The sequence below is a fragment of the Nicotiana tabacum genome, chromosome 1 (genome assembly GCF_000715075.1).
Source record: "Nicotiana tabacum cultivar K326 chromosome 1, ASM71507v2, whole genome shotgun sequence".
NCBI lineage: Eukaryota > Viridiplantae > Streptophyta > Magnoliopsida > Solanales > Solanaceae > Nicotiana > Nicotiana tabacum.
The window spans coordinates 76443630-76458819 of NC_134080.1; the positions used below are offsets into that span (position 1 = coordinate 76443630).

Here is a 15190-nt window from a genome sequence, read left to right on the forward strand (position 1 = left end):
CAAGAACAACAGTAACAATAACAACCCAGTAGAATCCCACTAGTGGGGTCTGGGAAGGTATGGTGTATGCAGACTGTGTACCCCTACCCCGGGGGGTAGGGAGACTATTTTCGGGAGACCCTCAGCTCAACAGACGAGACAATAATATCAGAAAAGAACAAAGTATAAATCTGTAACAAGAAACGAAACCAGAAAAATAATAATCAGCAATCGAACGAACATCAAATAGGTGGAGGGGTAATAACCCAATACTATGCAAAACGAGAAAAATAGTGTGCATGCAACACTATTTTAACCCAACACTCAGTTAAACGGTAACTAGGTGTCTTTCTTTGAATCCGGACCCTTTAAAACTGGTGGTGCACCCAGAATCTGATCCATTCAGGCGTGAAATTCCTTCGCGTTTTGATCCATCCATTCATTCATTTCCCTCATAAATCTCATGAGCTCGGTTTTGAAGGAATCATTATCATTATCGTTACCAGATCCGCTACCGGTCCCTCCGGCACCGTCGAAACCGACCTCATTCCTAGGGGTATTATTCTCAACTCTTCGACCCGTTTAATTTGCAGGAACGCCGAGAGGAACTAGGCCCCTTATGTTTGCATTATTAGAAGTGCCTAACAATGCTTGGTTCAACTCTATCATCACTTGATCCTGCCTTGAGAGGTGGACCATGATGGATTTTTGTTGTTCTCTTAGGATCCTTACTGTTTTTGCCACGTGTTCCTCTTTCACGTCATCGGGAGTTGGCTCCCGTACATGTCGGGGTTACCACTCTTCACGAACCGGGGTTTTCTCGCCCCCTTTGTTTCGGGTGTCACTGATTGAATCCTCATATCGAGGCAAATTTTCATCCTTAAATATTGTGTGCGATGTTGACATTATTAGCTGCCATTTTCGATTTCTTGCTAAGGAAAAAATCAAACAAGTTAGTAATAAACACAAGGATCAACTCAGTCACGCAACTGTCTAAGCCCCACGATGGGTGCCAAACTGTTTACCCGAAAAACAATACAGTTGAATTTGCTACATGGTTTATAGACAAGCGAACTGATTTGATCCAAAAATAGTAAATAAACAAGATTAAAAGTAAGTCTTAGTGATTAAGATTGAAGAAAATGACAAGCCTGGCTCCGAAAACAGCGTCTCCGAGGACAGAAATGAGAACAATATAAAAGAGCAAATAAAGTTATTTAATTGAGAGTGAAAGTAGAATACAACATAAGTTTTGCCAAGAATTCTGTTCCTTGCAATGGCTACTGAACTTGCTATTTATAGCTATACCTAGGAAAATAAGATCCTAGGATCAAGCCCTACGTAAATGACAATAAAAGAGCCATTGATGAATATGTAATGGCACGCCATGAATGTAAATATTCTCTGCAACGGCTACCCATTTAATGATAGAGAATATTCTTCATGAAATATATGCTTACAATGAAATTGCTCCCATTGACCAGGCTCCCTTCGGAATTTATCAAGTACCAACTATAGTTGTTGTTCTCGATGCTGGTAGTCACTTGATCCGTCTTTTACCTGTCTTCAATTTCACGTGGCATGCTATCATTCGACCATTTATTGCGGACCAATTTACCCGATACACCATTTAAAGGGAGGAGGGGGAGATGTGGCTTAAATGTAAGTCACAGTTGATATGATATAATCTAACGGGGGTCGAATGTAACAATAAAACAATGGAGTAACTTAAATGTTCTTTCTTTATATATATATGGAAAGTTTAGTTTGAATGTTAATAATTTTCATTAAGTATTACAATCCAAATCAGTGTTGGTTTACTAGAGAAAAAATTTTAAGAGCTCTTTTAAGTAAAACAACCGCGCAATTTCACAGGACATATCAATTTTAACCGTCTTTTATTTAAATAAATCTGATGAACATATGTAAAATATAATCCTACAAATTTGTTTGATTGTCTTCTATTCAAATAAGTTCGGTGATTATACGTGATATTAGCATTACATAGGCCTTTCTTTGACTGATATAATTCTACACATTCGATCGATTGTCTTTCATACAAATAAGTTTGATGATCATATGAGAGATTATATACTTAAATTTTCATATTTCATTCAGATTATAAGAGATTGAACTATAACTGATTGTTGTGAACCAAGATAACTCAAGTAATGTGTATGGGCCAAATATTTGGACAGAGGCTATTGGGTCGGGGGCTAAACCGCGAAGAAGTTCAAGATTTAGAAAGCCCAACAAGATATGGATCCAGTTTAAGAAAGCACGTGACTAAGTGAATAAAATGGTTATCCTCTGGGTTTGGAAGATTAGCCAAAATGTTATGTGAAAAGCTGTACTTCTCCTCTCTTTCTGCCTAAGCTTCTCATCTCCTTCTATGGTGTATTTATGTCCTCTCATCTCTCTATGTTATCCTTATTGTTTCATTGCAATTTCCAGTTATTTGTAAGTCCGTTCAGTGAATCAATATAGCTAGTTGGTTTGGTTGTTATTCCGTTTGTTACATTGGTGCTTTCATCGATCCGACCTCCAATGGCAGCTGTAGTAATTGATAAATTTAGCGGCAACAACCCAGAGGGCTGGGTTTATCAAGCAGAGAGGTACTTCAAATTCCTTGGCTTCTCCGAGGAAAACTGGTTACCTCTTCCTTACTTCTACCTTGAAGGTGAGGCCCTCGCATGGTTTGATTGGCTACATCGTAACAAACAGTTTTACGATTGGAATCACTTCAAGGAGAAATTGTTTTTGCGATTTCGAAACCGAACCTTCGCAGATTCCAATAGGAGTATGGATGATCCGTCCCTAACTTATCGTAGCTACGTTAGTTATGCTACTTTGTATCAGTCTGAAGCACAGGTATCTCCCGTACCTGATTTGAGTCATAATTCTAACTTCTATGGGTTAGAATCTGCACTCAAAGTTGGAAACTCAGAGGCGAAGCATGTGTTCGATGAAATGTCTACTGGAGTTTTCACCAAAGCAGCGGATGAAACTTCTCCTGTTAAAGTAGCATGGCAAAGCGCAGATACACATGTATCTATCACTCAATTTGTAGCTGATTTGAACGATAATCAATCACCTAAGGTGTTCGACGACATGTTACATAGTGGTTGTTCTAAGGTATTCGAAGAGGTGCAATCAGATGCTCCAATCGAACTGCCTGATGAAGAAGCTACAATTCCTGAAAGCAGCAAAGTCCAACTGTTTGATAACAGTTCCCATAGAGATATGCCAGAGAGGTACGTTAATACGACTTCTCTTGATCGTGGCTCTACTGAACGGAAAATTGAATTTGAGGTCTTGGAAGACATGTACTTCTCTGACCTTTTCATGGGACTAGAAACTATTGTGAACCTATATCTTGATACACCTTTTATGGAGAATGGGGATGGGATTTTAACAGATAAAATGCCTTCGGATGAAACGATACCGGATGTTGGTCATGGAAACGCTAGTGGGGAAGTCGAACATGATGAAGGTATTCTATTGGTGGTGAGTGTACCACATATTGCTTTCTCAATGAAATTCGATAGTACTTGTAATGATTGCTTGACCATAGTTATGGGCGATTTCAAGGAAATCCCTGAGAAATCAGCTTGTCGTATTGATAACACTTTCACTGATCAACATCTTTCAAATCAATTTCCATTTGATCCCGGTGAGTCTGTTCCTCCATCCATTATGTTCGAGAGCTTGAATATACATTTCGATATACCACACTGCTTCCCTATTGCATTGCATTCTGGTGTAGTTGGCCTCGTTGGTGGCGAGCTGTCTAATGAATTTTCCAGTTGCAAAATGGATGTACAAGCTGTTCAACCTCGGCCGCCATGCCCACTTCCAAAACCACATTTCTTGGCCTTACTATTGGATTTCTTGGCCCAGGTTGCGCATTCTGTTGTAATTACAAAGAAACTCAACTTTTATGAGCTTGTCATAATTGGTGTGGATGATTCCAATCTAATTGCTCGTCTTCGCGCTGCAAATTTCAACAGTAAAACACAACCTACAGAAGTTGCACTTGTTGCCATATTACATGATTCCAATCCAATTGCTCGTCTTCGCGCTGCAAATTTCAGCAGTAAAACACAACCTGCAGCAGCTGCACTTACTACCATATTACAGGAGTGGAGAGTATCAAAATTAAGGAGTGGGTATAAGGTGAGGCTTCACGCTGTGCACTTTGCCGGTTACACATTTTATTGTGTCAATAAAATGGTAGAGTTGATTGCACGTCATAGGTTGCATCATGGCTTAGGTGATGCATTGGTGTATGCTATCTACTTGAACAAGTGTATGGTTCCAGGGTAGGTTATCACTAAACTCAATTTAATAATGCTGATAATTTTTACTGTAAACCTAAAAGAGCATGGATGGTTGATAGCAGTTGCTTTAGATAAATTTGGTGAAGAAAGCTGCTAAAACTGTTTATTTGTACTTTAAGGTGGATAATTCTAGCTTCGACGAGTCCGACCATGTTAAGAAGTGTTGTTTTTCTTATATTTCACATGCTTCTGGAGATCCTTTTGATCACAGTAGTACTCTTGAGAGAATTCTTGGCATCCAATTATCTGAGACTATTGCCTACATTATGGCGTATCATGTGACTATTTCATTTGATAGAGAAGGAAATGACTCTACTAGTACCGCGACGGTTTTCAATATGGATCGGCCAGCATTTCCGTTGGCGAAAAATAGCCCACTTGTTCTTATCTTTTCATCAGGAATCGATGCGGAAAAAGAATGGAGTGAAAGGGGCATTGCAACAACTATTAACCATATTTGTGAGTTGGTATTAGAAAGTATAATAAATTTTCCTCATGTTGCTGAGATAGTTTATGGGACAGCCAATACTTCTAAGCTCAGAACAACGACATTAAGCTTGACTGACATCATTTGGTGCTTTGTCCTTTTGGATACATCTCTAATTACTACACATCTTTGCCATGTTATCTTGAACAAAGTGGTTCTTCTCCAGAAGTCAAGCAATTTTAATGAAACCAAGTCTACACTACTCCAAGCTGCCAACCAAACTATGATATTGTTCCTAATGGTTTTTGCATGTCTTAGTCATGGAGTTAGTTCTCAAAGTTTCCCTCTTGACTTGAACCTTGAGGACAAGGTTCTTTTTGTGGGCGGGAGTATTGTTGTGAACCAAGATAACTCAAGTAATGTGTATGGGCCAAATATCTGGACAGAGGCTATTGGGCCGGGGGCTAAACCGCGAAGAGGTCCAAGATTTAGAAAGCCCAACAAGAGATTTGTATGGGATCGAGATTAAAAAAGCACGTGACTAAGTGAATAAAAGGGGTTATCGTCTGGGTATGGAAGATTAGCCAAAATGTTATGTGAAAAGCTGTACTTCTCGTCTCTTTCTGCCTAAACTTCTCATCTCCTTCTATGGTGTATTTCTGTCCTCTCATCTCTCTATGTTATCCCTTATTGTTTCATTGAATCAATATAGTTAGTTGGTTTGGTTGTTATTCCGTTTGTTACAGCATCCAAAGAGAACCAACATCTAACTCTTTCAAAATTTCATGTCCCTTTGTGGATATCCGATAACTCTATTAAATTTTTAGCAATTGGAGAAAACAGTAGTAAATCTTTTGTGCTTGTTTCAATGATAATCTTTAGATTCTTTAAATTATTACTACTATTCCTTCCTCGATAAATTCTCATAACATTCTTATAATTCCCATTATCAATTAATTTCTTATCCCATAACTACCAAAATGCCCTTCAAAAGCATATTTCTATTGACAATATCACATTGAAGAAATGATAGATATCGAAAATAAAAGAATAAGAATCATGATAAATTCCATGTACTCTTTTTCTTTTCCAATTTCAACTTCATGATAGTCTTTTTTTTCCGCAACCAAATATTGTCCAAATGCCAAATAAACATATGGATCAGAAGACTCAGCAGTTGAAATTAAGGAGAGATGTTGGCATAGTGTTGAAGCAATTCTCACCATACAATTTGCAAAGTCTATATTCAGGAATGCAATGAGCACCCATTTTCTCATACAAATGAATACTTTCTTCATTCCAATCAGCCACAAGCCAATCAACCATCCCCATTCCCATTTTCGCATCCTGCAATGCAACAGCAGAAAATAACAATTTTCCAAGCCTCATCCCCCTATAACACTTCCTTACAAACATTTGATCTAAATATAAACCAGGTTTCTCAAAGAAACCGTTGTAGCTTGGAAAAACCAGCACATGACCCGCTACGTAAATATCTGGACCTGAAAGTTTCAAATTCCGGGTCGAAAATTGGAGTCTCAAGATTGATATTATTCTTGGTGACAGGGCTGAAACTGAGGTGTTGGGCCATGGTACTAGGAAATGGGTTGGGAGAAATTTCTAGGATGAGGGCAGTGAAAGAATGGAAAGGTGGGAATTTGAATAAGGTGTTGGAAAGAGAGGTCTCTGTAGTAGTGAACACATGTGATAGGCCATGGTAATTTGCCATTTGAGAAACGAGTTTGTGAAGATTTGGCACGTCAGGCTCCGCAACAAGGCGGATTCTGGCGGAGATTTGGCGGCTGAAGGTGGTGGTTTTTTCTTGTTCCATATGTATTGCCAATTGCAATGGTTGTGGACTTTGTAGCTAGGTAAAGGGTATTTATAGGAAAAGAGAAGGTTTGCATGGCAATTCCTTTCTTAGAATCTGATTATACTTTGTAATAGTAAATGATTAGATTATGTGACAGCTGATATATTTCATTTTTGGCCATGCTAGTTTACATAGAATTTTGTATTAGCGAATTAAAGAAATTGAGATGAACCATAACGTCCACTGGACATTAGCAGTAACAAAATGACAAGTTAAAATACTAATAACTGGGTTCTAAATCTAATATTTGTACAAATTTAATAATTTCTTACAAAACAAAAACGCTATTTGAGCAAAAAGCTACTTAGTTCGACTGAACTTATACTCAGCTTCTAGCTCCGTCCCGGATAACCTAGAATAAATGGTAAAGTAACTTGTCATAATAACAAATTAAATTATACTGTGACATTAAAAAATCATTACACTACCACTGTGTATAACTGAAATCCATAGTAATATCATATAGTAAGTGAGTTTTTCTCTACTCCCTCAGTTCCGGTTTATGAACCTATTCCCTTTTTGGTCCGTTCCAAAAAGAATGATCCCTTTTTAAATTCGATAACAATTTAACTAAAACTTACAGTTCTATTTTTAATGAGAAACTTTTATAACCACACAAATACTATGGACCCCTTTTTGATTTTAGGACCACAAATTCCAAAAGTCTTCATTTTTTCTTAAACTTTGTGCCCAGTCAAACAGGTTCACATAAATTGGAACGGAGGGAGTATTACTTTTTTTTTTCTTATACAATGTTGTTTTCAAAAGACGTTTATATTAAGGCAAAACCATATTAATTGGGAATTTGGGATTGAGGGAGTACTTGACCCGCTATATGTAGTGGTGTACAAACCGAACCGAAAAACTGCACCAAACCGAAAAGTCAAACCAAACTGATTAAAAAATCCGATTAGATTTGGTTTGATTTAGTTTGGCATTGAGTAAAAAAACTCGAACCAAACCGACATATAAATATATAAGTTTTATAGTATATACTTTTAAGACTTTATATAGAATTTTCTTTTAAGAATGTCTAGAAATATTTGGGATTCTCTTATGGGATGTAATACTTAATAGAATATATGATCACTTTCTTATCAAGCAATGTGTCAATCTCTTTGTCTTCCATTTTCATACGTTAAGATCTATCAAATTCGTATATCTTTTTCAAATTGAAGTAGTATTTCGATAATTTAAAATTAAATAGAACATAAATTAGGTATCATATTAATTTTTACGTTTAATTATTAAATTCGGTTAAAATTGAAAGTGCCCATCAAGAAAAATTATTGTGAAACGACAAAAAATAACTACTATTACGTGGTACTACTAAGAAAGTTCTCACAAAAGAATATTTTAATAGATCAATATTTATTAATTTTTACTAAACATATACTTACTTATAAAAAATTTAACAAAGTAAGATTGAAATAATATTCATGTAAAAAAAAAAAAACGAAAACCCGAAAAACCCGAACAAATCCAAACCGATATAGTTGATTTGGTTTGATTTTGATAGAAACTGAACCAACTCGATCCATGTACACCCCAACTATATGAATCCTCTATACCTATTACACTATTTAGGCCCTTTCATTCTAGCAGTGGTAAATAGCACAAGTAAAAGAGAAAAAGTTTAGTCTTAGGCAAGTACTTGTACAGCATGAGAGATTAGAGGTTACACATTACGCGTTCCAACTGTGTTCTCTAAATCTTGGTGAAAAATCAATCAACATGGTTAACTTGGAACTGAAGCTATAACACCTGCAAGTCAGAGATATGACATTTTTCTCACATGAAATATGATATGCTAAAAAGAAAAATATAAAGAGGAGCAATGGAAAAATTATTAAAATTTTGTGGCTTAAAGGGGAAAATTATAATTAAGGAAGAAGAATTAGTAGCGTTACAATGAAAAACACATCTAGTATTTGGTTTCTGAAAAACAATTTATTTCTATTTGATCAACATTAAACCCTTCAAAGATCTCATTCCTATAATTCAGTAATAGTATGATCCACGTTTATACTATCTGCAGATAGAACAAGCCTATGATGTATGACTGAATTCAAAGAAAATGTGTTGGCTAACTGAACAAAACAATTACCTATGCTAGTCTGGTGTTAAATTGATATATCCTATCCACACAAAATCACCAAAAATGTCCTTGGTAATGTTCATCAACTAAAAAATCTGTGTAAATGCACGTCTTCACTGAACTGATTTTCTTTACTCAAAAAACAATTTACTACATGTTTGTAAAAAATATTTCCTTGATCTCAACTCCTAAGAATCACTTTTTTTTGTTATGTGCATCCGGCTCAGTGGCTTGCGAAGAAATTCCACTCAGTAGCCATATCAAAGCAACACCAATTAGGGCGCCCGAGAGATGTGCAATGTGATTAACATTTTGTAGGGCAGACCCTCCACGAATTCCTCCCGCTAATCCTGTTGAAGCTTGGGCTGCTTCCATCACCTGATATACCCAATGCCAGAGGGAACAGAGGTCAAGTTCCTTCAATAAAAAATTTAAATTGAACCTGGGGACCAATAAGCAGCATTCATTGAATTTATTATCATCACTAGGAGTAGTTGGTTTACCAGATACAAAGAGAGCACTCCCCGTCAACCCGAGTTCTAAAAAAGATATAATTTTGTTGATAGAGCTTTTGGCTCTTTTCTTCTATAGGTTACTCCTTATACAAGTGAACAAAACTGAATTTGGGATCTCTCGCTTCCCCCTCCCTCATTTCCATTCCTCCGCTATTACAGACTCAGGTTTAAGTCATACTTTTAGGACCAGAAATGCGACTTCACTTCTTGGTTTATGAAATAAAGCGGGATTACCAGTCAATATTGAATTCATACTCCCACTGATGTCAATCGCAAGGTATCATATGACCAACAGTTGGCAAATATTAGAGATCTATTCTACGGTCTCTTTACCTCAACTTTTGGTAATGAATCCATAATCTATCATCCTCAAGGAATTTCATTTGAAACCAAACATATCATCGAGTGAACTATCAAGAAAACTAAATAACAAATAGCATGACTTAAAACCTTTCCACATTTTAATAATAGTCATGTAAAATAAAATAAAATAAAAAAGATACCGTTATATTGTTATAATGTCACAGCCTTGTGAAAACAATGGATCTAGAATCTCATGTTGAAGAGCAAATGTGTTTCTAACCCATTAAATTGGGAAACTACTTAATCTTTTGTGCTATAACCCTTGTATATATATTTAGTCACCCTAGTAGACTGCCTTGTCCAACAATTAAGCTATATCATGACAGGAATTTGACATGACTTGAATAAGTAAAAAGGTCGAGTAAGATCAATTAGGTTTCAATAAGAAGGAAAGTGAAGAGTGGATACCCTTTCTATAACAAACTGGCCCAATACAAGTACTTCAAGAATCTTCCTCCAGTCCCAAGACATCTGCAGTAAAAATCCAGGGGATTAGACTAATTACCAATCAAGTGCAACAGTATACATCTGAGTATGCAAATCTACACGTATACACACAGAGATATTAAACTGAGGCACATAAATAAATGTAATAAAAGCAACATGCAAAAATCACCTTCACAAGTACACTAATAGCAAAGAGTCCAAACACTGCACCAGATGAACCAACAGAGACAGCATTTCTTGGCAGAATCAGCCACGAGACAAGGTTAGCTCCAGCTCCAGTTACTATATAAGAAAGCCACAATCCAAAGTTTCCTTCCTCCTCTTCAACGAGTTTTCCTGGAAAGTTAAAATAGGTTAACATCTATGTTTATAATCTGTTATCATGTATAGTGAAATTTTATCCTTAAGTATAACAGGAAACAGAAGTCTCACCAAAAATATACAGAAAGAAAAGGTTGCTTGAGAGGTGGTTCCTGTTGATGAAGTTACAGATTAAAAACAAAAATACTATTAGAAAACATAAGTGATAAACAGACAAGAGAGGCGAGTGATAACTCCGCTGCATTATGAATATTTCTCTTTGAATTTCTAGTATTTGCAAGAAGAACTTAAGTACTCAATGTTCTCACCAGTTAAAATGACAGAATGTTGCAGTCACAAACTGGTACCAAGCAGGCCAATTGTGGTAAAAGTATAATACTTTTACTGCCCGAACCTGATACAAACACTTTATCTATTAGATCTCTTCATTCAAGCATACAAGAGTAACACTATCTTCACAGAATCCAGGTGGATAACACACTTCAGATGGCCGAGCGCCACTATATGTGTTCAATTGCTGATCTTTACTCATGCCACCCCAACCACTCATGTTCATATTGCACTCACCAACCCTGGTCCACCTCACTAGGGTTAGGTTCATTTTTAATAGTGAAGATGAATAAAAAAAGAATTATTAATATATGTTGTGCCAATTATCCTTGTGCCATTGAGTTAAAGAAATACAACGAAAGCTGCAATAAGGAGGTAAAAAGATTTCAAACCTGGAAGACATGATCTGCTACGTATATTCCAAGGTTAATAAGTAGAATCCAGAATATCCCGTTGACACGCTTCTCTGGCTTCTTCCCCTCGGGCTTCAGAATTTCCAGCTGTGAGGTCATATCTAATAAGGTGTCATTCTTCAGACATATTGTTACATCCAAATTAGCAGCTTAATCAACAACAACAACAACAACAAACCCAGTGTAATCCTACAAGTGGGGTCTTGGGAGGGTAATGTATACGCAGACCTTATCCCTACCTTGTGAAGTTAGAGAGGTTGTTTCCGATAGACCCTCGGCTCAAGGAACAGTGAAAAGGAAGCAACCAACAATAATAACAACAAGAAAACAGACACGACGTGTAATAACAAAGATCTAGAGATAAGAAATACAAGAATAGTACTAATACTACTGGTAAGAATGACAAGTGTAATAACAAAGATCAAGGAACAAGAAAATATAAGAAAATTACCTATACTACCGGCAAGACTAGGAGAAACCTCGACTACCTATCAACCTTCGACCCTAATTCTCGACCTCCACACCTTCCTATTGAGGATCATATCCTTGGTAAGCTGAAGCAACGTCATGTCCTGCCTAATCACCTCTCCCCAATACTTCTTTGGCCTACCTCTACCCTTCATCAGACCCGCCATGGTCAACCTCTCACACCTCTTAACCGGAGCGTCTATGTCTCTCCTAATCACGTGTCTGAACCATCTCAACCTCGATTCCCGCACTTTGTTTTCCCCCGGGGCCACTCCCACCTTGTCCCTAATAACTTCATTTCTAATCTTATCTTTCCTAGTATGCCCTGACATCCATCTCAACATCCTCATTTCTGCTACTTTCATCTTCTGGACATGGGATTTCTTGACTGACCAACACTAAACACCATACAACATAGTCGGTCTAACTACCACTCTATAGAACTTGCCCTTAAGTCATGGTGACACATTCTTATCGCATAAAAACACCAGATGCGAGCCTCAATTTCATCCACCCCGCGGCAATACGATGTTTAACATCCTCGTCAATCTCCCTGTTGCCTTGGATAACAGACCCAAGATATTTGAAATTATCTCTCTTGGGGATGACTTGTGTATCAAGCTTCACGTTCACTTCTGCTTCTTTCACTGAACTTTGCACTCCAAGTATAAATTAGTAACTTAATCAAACAAGGAAAATACACGAGCAACCCATCCCAGATAAACTCAAGACATATATGTCGCAGAAGGAAATAGATATTTGAATTATAGAGTAAATAAATACTAGCGAAATAACTTATTGCTATTTTAACTCCAAAACCCTCTCTACAACAATATAATCTGTTTTCTTTAGTTATTTACTAGAGCAATTATGATCTAGAAATCGATCCGGGGCAAGTGTTCAGATCTATTACAACACATCCTTGAGGCGCTCAACGGACCTTTTAACCTTCTAAAAACCTTTTTAAGCTTTGGATTGATCCAAAAACAACTTTTTGGTGCAACCTAGTGTATATTCATAGAAGTTATTAGATGGAGTTCTTTAATTTTCTACCTAGAAGATTGTAATTACTCTATTCCAAATCACGCGAGTAGCCATTAGACATTACTAAGAGACACTAGGTTTAATATATATATAAGAATTTTGTTTAATTTAATATAATAAACAAAGTCTATTTTATACTCTATATGTGTATCCTTTTTTATTCCTAAAAAATAGTAGATGAAATAGAAGGCTTACAAGGGAGATAATAAAATTATGTGATTGGGTCTTCCGAAAGCAAAGGAATGATCCATTTTTTAGTAAACTGATCTAATGGGTCCAACAAACAATTAATTATAACAAATATCTAAATTTTAAATAAAAAAAATCAAAAATAATAGACTAAGATTCTAAATAAAAGATAATAAATAAACGGGATCTTCTTTTATTCGAAAAGTCTCGTGATCTTCAATCAATTATGGCTTCAATATAATTATCGGGAGTAAGCACTATAGCTTGTTTCCAATAATCAGCGGCTTGATAAAACCAAGCCTCTGCAATTTCAGAATCTCCTTGTTGAATGGCATGTTCTCCCCGATCGGAATAGGTAGAAAAATTCCTTCCCTTAGAACCGTACTTGAGAATTTCTTACCACATACAGCTCAGCAGTCAATTCTTTTGGTGTTCCATTTTGATCTATACCATATCTAATAAAATCTAATGAGATTTCTCATGGATCTATCCCAGTTTTAGGGTTAACCAAAAGAAAGATAGGTTAATTACATGAGTTTCATACTGAACTTTGGATGAATAATCCGTTTATTTAGTTTTATCTTTTTTCCCACCTTCAGAAGAATAAAGCATTGGTATTTCTACTAGTGTTAGAATTTTATGAAAGGTAACTATCTCGATTTCATAGATAAATTTATATAGAATCTTTGAAAAAGACTTTCTTTCATAAGAAAGAAAATACTTACTATCTTTGGAATCTGTTCTTACACCAAGACTTTAGTGGATCGACTTTATTACATAAGTTAATTCCTAATTTTTATCTCACATCATGAGATAAGTATTTCTTCCATCATGACATAAGTACGCAGTTATTATTGTATCGGCCCAAAACCTCGCTAATTGAGCTTTACGATGCTTCTATCTCTATCAATTAAAGCCTTATATCCGTAGAAAAAAGTTGCTAGGCATTTTTATTTTTTCCTGACTTCTCTCAATCTTAAGCAAGTTGAGGTTGGCTATATGAATCTTCACGACCATGTTGCTCCCGTTAAACTCATCCTGGACCAATATTATAGAAAATAAAAAAACAGGTACTAGAAGTTCACTATATTTCCAACACCCTCTCTACCACAAAGAGAAAAAAAACCACAGCTGCAAAAGAGCTTCTTATCCACCCTTTCCTTTACCTCAGTACCATTTCTCATTTCTCAAGTGTCTGTCTGGTAACTACAAATAGGAGACAAGATTTTGCACATTTTGCGGTTCTTACATAAATGAGGAGGCACATAACTCCCCAAATAATCAACTTCTTTCCACCCAACTATTATTTACCTTCACTTATCAATTCTGATACTAGTGCTCTCTTTCTGCCCAATAATACCTCATTTTTATTCATATCTCAAGCCCCTTCTATTTTTCACATAACCTAGAATCATTAGCACTTTCTTCCAGAAACTTTAAAAGAAAATATAGGAAAAAGACGCATATTCTACTTTATGTTAGCTAGCAAAACTGCAAAAGACAATACTATCACCAAAAAATAATATACCAGAGAGCATGGCAACTCTAGTCCTAAGTTTACTAAAAATAAGTGTACTTCGACTGATGAATAAACCCATTTCATGGATAGGATTTGAGATTTCTCCCACTTATCATAATTTGATTAATAACCAAAGTAAAAAAAAAATGGGAACATCAAAAAACAAGGGGAGAAGATAGAAGTATTACCGGAATCATTGAATTTGCAGAGAAGACGAGACGAGGTGGTTAGGGTAATAGGTGAAGTTTTGAGTTTAAGGGGAAGTTTAGGAAGATGAATTAATGGAGATGGTGTCGACAGTGGCATCGCCATGGGCATGAATCTATGAGGATAGACATTTTGTTTGAGCACCAGATGGTGCTGAAGCTGAAGCTGTTTCATTGCAGGAAAATCAAGAATGTAGAGGCACCAGCCGTTGGGGTTTTCATATGTTTTCCATTTACACGCTGTCGTAGTCTCAATTTTCACCTCGTTTTCTCCCGTTAAGGACTTGGAAATTCTTGGTTAGATTTTTCTATTTCTTTTTGGTTTTAGGCATTCTTTAGGGGTGATAGAAAGGAATGACCTAATAAGAGGCTAGTCTTTAAATATTGTTTTTATTATTAAATATATTTAAAAATTAATTCTTAGTCTCACACATGCTTATTGCTTATAAAAAAAATTTCTATCGAATAGGTAGATTTTATGCTATATTTACTCAACATATTGTCACGACCCGGAATTCTCACTCTCGAGACCGTGATGGTGCCTAGCATTTCACTTGCTAGGCAAGCCACGTTAGAAATAGTTTCTAGCCATTTTTAACAAAATCCAATAAAATGATACCAAGAGACTGAATAAACTGAAATAGAGTGAGCAAACCAG

At 36.3% G+C, this 15190-nt stretch overlaps 1 protein-coding gene across 1 annotated transcript; it reads right to left on the minus strand.

The window, feature by feature from the left end:
- Positions 1-8709: 8709 nt before the first annotated feature.
- LOC107828226 (rhomboid-like protein 11, chloroplastic) lies at positions 8710-14843 on the minus strand. The gene is made up of 7 exons (XM_016655508.2): positions 14515-14843; positions 11086-11207; positions 10672-10757; positions 10475-10515; positions 10212-10378; positions 10004-10066; positions 8710-9095 (listed from the first exon to the last, which is right to left on the minus strand). The coding sequence occupies exons 1-7, from the start codon at positions 14705-14707 to the stop codon at positions 8913-8915; spliced, it is 855 nt and encodes a 284-aa protein (XP_016510994.1). The 5' UTR covers positions 14708-14843; the 3' UTR covers positions 8710-8912.
- Between the last annotated feature and the right edge of the window lie 347 nt (positions 14844-15190).